Raw genomic sequence first — 6,000 nt, forward strand, 5'->3', positions numbered from 1 at the left:
CCAGATCTGGTGCCTGCCTTCATAGAATGTATAGTCTAGCGTCAGAGAAGCATTAATCAAGTATCCACAGAACTAAATGTAAGTCACCCCGGAGGGCTGATCTCTTGGAAGGATTGAGAGAGGAGAATGGCGCTGTGCATGTATGGGGGAGAGTAGACCGATCTTTGTGGGGGGTGGGGGTGGATCTGGGGAAGTCCTGCTGAGGACCGCCTACATCAGAATCCTCTGGGCTACTTAAGATCCATGTTCCAGAGCCCACCCTACTCCCAGCCCAGTAAATGAACCCTAATCCTAAGGAGGTGGGTATGAAAACCTGCATATTCACAAAGCCCCCCAACTGCTTCTTAGAAGCGCTGAGAAGTGATGCCTAAATTCCAATGCTGGGGGGCCATTTGCAGCAAAGGCCCTGTGGCAGGCCTGAGCACAAAGGGCAGCTAGTTTGGCTCAGGAGCAGTGCTGAGAGGAGCCTGCCATAGTGAGTGACATCTAAATGTGCCACACACTCCCAGGGCGGCGGCATATGTACTCAGGGAGGCAGGAGAGGCAGGAAGTTGGGAACACCAGAGCTCAGGGATCAAGTCCTGTCACTTCCCAGATGCTGCTCTGAAATAACCGTGTGGGGTCCTGAATGAAGCCTGGAGGTGGCCCTCCATTTTTAGAGGGCTCATGCTTCAAGAAAAATGGTAGAGGGGCATTAGTAGGTGGTTCTTAGAGTAGGAGGTTTGGTAAACTCTGACTCGATTACATGGAATACCTTAAAGAAACCGATGGCCCCCATCTCCCCCTCCCTGGTCCTATTTCACCCCCACTGTCCCACTTCTTAGTTAATGGGAAAGAAGAGTTTTGTGGCCATACGATGGAATACCAGAACCTCTTTCCTAACATTTGCTTTAACTGGATCACACATTTCGCATTTATGTTCTTTTTTAAATTTTTTAAAAGATTTTATTCATTCATAGAGACAGAGAGAGAGAGACAGAGACACAGGCAGAAGGAGAAGCAGGCATCATACAGAGAGCCTGACGTGGGACTGGATCCAGGGCCTCCAGGATCACGCCCTGGGCTGCAGGTGGTGCTAAACCGCTGCGCCACTGGGGCTGCCCATATGTTCTTTTTTTTTTAAAGAACAGTTGAAATTCTTATTTCAGAAATTGGGAGCATTAAAACAGACATTATTCTAGAATGTATTCATGGAAATTTGTGAGATCAGGGTATTCCTATCTCAATAATGAAAAGTGTCATTTGTGATTAAAAAGAACGTACAAGAGGAGGTAGAAAGTGATCCGGATATGGAAAAACTAGTCCCAAATGTCGATACATTATTTTAAAGCATTGGCATAGTTGTTTAAATAACGATTTTTAAAGGGTAGCCGTGAATCCTGAAAACAAATTCAGGACTTATTAATATTAAAATTCATAATTTCACAAAAGCTGTTTCCAATGTATGATCACATATGTGCACTCACTCAGACACTTGCGTAATCAAGAAATATTAAGGTCAAGCTCAGTCTTTTGAAGACTGTCTTGGTAGGATGCTGATATAAAGGTAGGTTCTAGAAATTCAGGGTCTAATTAGCGTAGCGATGCCCTGAGCTTAGCAGTCACCTGTGCAGCGCATCCGGGGACCGTCTTCAGTGTGCACAGAGACAGGTGTACCTATCAACCCCTGGGTGTGATGGGAAGACCACTGGGCTTTGAAGTGGGGGACCAGAGCTGGTATCCAGACCTAAGGGTACCCGATAAAACCTTAGCTCTCCCCTCTAGCTCCCTACTTTATAAGATGTTACAAGCTGTGTGGAAATATTCTGAAAAGGGCCCTGCAGTTTAAAAATATCACTTTAAAGAGACACAAAGTATTCGAAAAAATATGAACATCTTAAAAGCAAAAATCTAAGCTCCCTGTGATGACAAACAGAATATTTATTTTGTGAGAGATTTGTTCTGGCCTTTAACTTGCAAAATGTGCGGAGTAATGCTCTTTACTCATTTTCCTGTCTTTCAGGTGCGCGTCATTTGCTCTGCATCAACTCCTATAGCGAGCTTGTTTTTACATCAACATCATGACAGTGAGTTGGAGCATAGCAGAATACTGATGGATGATTTGGGGCTGAGCCAGGTAGGCAATATTAACATAATCTCTTTTTATTATAAAACAGCCTAATTGTTTTTGATTTTATACGTGGCTGCATTTTGAGGAAAAACACGGTGTATGTTTAACCATTGATTTGCTGTTTTCTTCTAAAGTCAATATAGCGGACTTTTGCTCAGCATCACGAAATGTAGAGAATATAGTCTTAGAGTGCAAGCAATCTTCGTGATCATTTTTTGCATATAAGGAAAACCAGAGAGGTGGACCAGTGGGCCCGTGGTCACACCGCTGACTAATGGGGGGCCAGAGCTGGACACCTGGGCACCTGTGTCTGGGCTCATTCTGCGACACCATGCTGGTTCTTCACGTCTACTGGATCTGCAGAGTGTAAAATACAGTATCCAAGTATGTGGGTTGGCTCTTCCAGGACCATGGAATGCTTGGCATAGCCCTTGGCTTAAAAAGAAATCCATTATTCATCCGCCAACCTCCATTCCATGAACATTTAAGGAGCACCCGTGGTGGGGGCTCTGGGGACACGCTACAGAGAACCAGCCCACACTGGCCCAGTTCTCCTGGAGCTTGGGGTCTGGTGATTTGCCACAGGCCAAACAGAAATGATTTTACATTTCCTTCTTAAGTAGAAACATTACAGGGCATATTTCTCAGGAGTTGATCTATTAGTTAAAATTTTACAGCTGGGCAGCCCCGGTGGCGCAGCGGTTTGGCGCCGCCTGCAGCCTGGGGTGTGATCCTGGAGGCCTGGGATCGAGTCCCGCATCGGGCTCCCTGCGTGGAGCCTGCTTCTCCCTCTGCCTGTGTCTCTGCCTCTCTCTCTGTGTCTATGAATAAATAAATAAAATCTTTAAAAAAATAAAATAAAATAAAATAAAATTTTACAGCTATCCGTAAACACCTCCAGAGTGAGCGGAGCCCCATTCTTCCAACCCCAAAAGCGAAAGGCCATTAGAAATGAGGAAACAGTACCTTACTGACCCGAGGAGAAATTCTGCATCCTTAGGAGTTTGGAGGAAATGAGGCTTATAAGTCATTAAAAGGTGAACATGCAGGGCAGCCCCCGTGGCCCAGAGGTTTAGCGCCACCTTCAGTCCAGGGTGCGATCCCGAGACTCCCCACGTCGGGCTCCCTGCATGGAGCCTGCTTCTCCCTCTGCCTTTGTCTCTGCCTCTCTCTCTCTCTCTCTCTCATGAGTAAATAAATAAAATATTTTTTTAAAAAGGGTGACTGTTCAAAACATGACTACCTAACTGTATGTGTAGAAATAAAGTGTTGCTTATGAACCATATGCTGGGACCCTTCAAAATCGTGGTTTCTCCAGGAGCAATACGTATATCCAAGTAATGTCTTCTGCCATTTGAAAGAATGTACTTGAGGGGCTCTATCAGGCCAGTTTCTAAAGTTCCCTAAATCACTGGCTCTTCCATATTTCTCCCTAGGATGAGGGTTCAGATATAGGGCCAAGCCAGCTCAGCATATGGGACTAGTGATGTAAGAAGAAATGAGAGCTTGTGGCCACAGGGCCATGCGGTCTTGCAGTGGGTCAGCCAGTGATGCACGGACTAAGGAGTCCAGAAGTCTTCTCTGAAGTGTGGTACAGATCCCTAAGGAAAGAGACAGAATTTCTCTTTCTCACTTATTGGCCACAAGCCCACGTTGGTATCACCAGTGCCAGGCTGTTTGCCCGCCTCACAGAGGGATCCCCAAACTTAACTCTGGTTGGCAGGATCAAGACCAAAAAGGCAGCCCTGCCTTCCCAAGTAGGCTCGTTGGCCAAACCTCTGGGCCTCCTGTTGGGAATGCGGGCCTGCCTCCGGCTTCCTCACTCACCAGAGCTACTGTGTTTCGGTGTTAACTTATTTCTGCTGGGCCTTTTTTGGAGAAAGAATTCTTTTTCGGTCTGACATGTCTTTACCTCAGGTTTTGCAGAAAATTTTCATCACGCAACAGCTTTCGTCCTGCAAACATTTTCATATTTGGATTTTGGGGTATTGTTTCAGCTTTCATCATTCTTCTCATGTTGTCCCTGTTGTTTTCTCCCTGGTAATTTGTTCCATCTATGGAATATTGGTTTAAATTAAGTTGATTCTGCAGTCTAATTTAGGAGCCCATATATGAAAAAAATGTATAGAACATTTTATAATCTAAACCTAAAAAGAGAAACCTAAAAAGTTGTTTTAAACCTGTCCTTAGTTCTATAAATGGTGATTTGTGGTAGTTTTAATTGGTGCTGGGTTGTTTTTTTGTTTTGTGTTGTGTTTCGGTAACCAGGACTCAGCAGAAGGACTCTCTATGTTTACTGGAGAAGAGGAAATCTTCGCATTTCAGCGCACGCTTTCCCGACTCACAGAAATGCAGACTGAGCAGTACTGGAATGAGGGGGACAGAAGCAAGAAGTAACCATCGCTTTTGCTTGATTAAAACTCTGGACAAATGATTACGGCAGGGAGAACTCTTTATTATGGGACTTGAAGGAATCATTTTTCTCATAATTAATTATGCACTTTGTGCTCTGGACCATTTTATCTAAAATTGCTGTCAAAGATGGAGTGGATTAGTAAGTTAAAACCATTTTTATAGGTTTACTTTTTGCCTATTTATTTGATTTTATTTCTGCACCACAAAATTAAAGTCATCACTCAAAGATTAATGTAGGACCAGACATTTTGGCTTCAGATAAGCCACCTGAAACACACACACACACACACATACACACACACACACACAGTTAAATGCAATGTCGTTCTGAACATCTCTGAGCTTTGGCTACCTGTTGATACAAACACATCTTTTATGAGAGGGAGAAAAAACCTTACATTTCAATACAAAGCAAAGCAACTTTCCGATTTTAGTATATACTAAAGAGAACAACAACATTTTAGGACACGGGCTTACACATGTGATTTGGGGGGGCCATAAATCCTACTAAATCTCGTAGGCCTTATGACAGCATAGAATAAGGAGCAAGGGTGTCAAATTCTAATCGACAGGCAGATCCTGCAATTCTGAGGGCCAGTAGGAGGACAGATACCAGGAAGATGGGCCAGTGAGAGAGTGTCAGGAGGGGACAGAGTCCTGGACACCGAGCAGCGCAGCGGAGTGAACTCTGCTTCACCTGAGGCCAGCAGGACCCCAGTAGACAGGCGGCTCCTTCCCACCGCTCCTGCATTTGCTCCGGCTCCAGAATGACACTCCCCACCCTTGCCTCTGCTTCTGTGATGAGATGGACTTAATAGTAAATAGGGAAGAACACTTGATGAACCTTAAATAAAATCTGACTTGTCCTTCATTGAGGTCATTCCTTGATTCGTTCAAGTACATCCTGACTTGGCTTTTATCACAGAAGGGATCTTAGTTGAGGCTGTTATGTGAGTCTGAAGCCCTCTTCAAGAAGAAAAAGACAAAAGGAAAAATGTGAAATCTACCAAATATCGCAAAAATCAGATATTTTTTTGGGGGGGGGTAGGCACAGCCCAAATAAAATGGTTACAGTTGTCAACACAGGTAAGCTCTTTGAATCTGTTTAATTTATAAATTAATAATCTACCCACATTAGTCTGTTTTAGACACTAACCCAAGTCAAGCAGATAGATGGATAGGGTACCTGAGTATAGAGAAAAGTTTAAATCATGGCATCTGAAAATTAAATGTGGGTTTAAAAGCCTTGAAATTTCCTAAAATTGAAATACAGTTGACACAATATTACTTTAGTTTCAAGTGTACAGCGTCACTCAACAGTCTGTACATTATGCCGTGTTCACCACAGGTGTAGCTGCCATCTGTCCCCACACGCAGTGTTGCAGTTATCACTGACTGTATCCCCGGTGCTGTGTCTCTTATTCCCGTGACTTGTACGTTTCCATAACTGGAAGCTTGTATCTCCCACTCCCCTT

The 6,000-nt window shown here is 44.1% G+C and overlaps 1 protein-coding gene across 2 annotated transcripts in view; it reads left to right on the forward strand.

Annotated features, from left to right (window-relative positions):
• Positions 1-5,396, forward strand: part of AFG1L (AFG1 like ATPase) — a 202,207-nt gene extending 196,811 nt beyond the window's left edge. The window contains exons 12-14 of one of the 2 annotated variants that reach the window (XR_005368108.1): positions 2,003-2,116; positions 4,379-4,664; positions 5,098-5,396. Coding sequence is in view for 1 of the 2 variants with exons in the window: in XM_038554878.1 (XP_038410806.1) it covers positions 2,003-2,116; positions 4,379-4,507 (243 nt within the window). In the remaining variant the exon portion in view is untranslated. Of the gene's footprint in view, positions 1-2,002; positions 2,117-4,378 lie in introns of both variants that reach the window. The other variant, XM_038554878.1, reaches the window with a different exon arrangement.
• Positions 5,397-6,000: the final 604 nt, after the last annotated feature.

Source organism: Canis lupus, chromosome 12 (assembly GCF_011100685.1).
Source record: "Canis lupus familiaris isolate Mischka breed German Shepherd chromosome 12, alternate assembly UU_Cfam_GSD_1.0, whole genome shotgun sequence".
NCBI classification, from domain to species: Eukaryota; Metazoa; Chordata; class Mammalia; order Carnivora; family Canidae; genus Canis; species Canis lupus.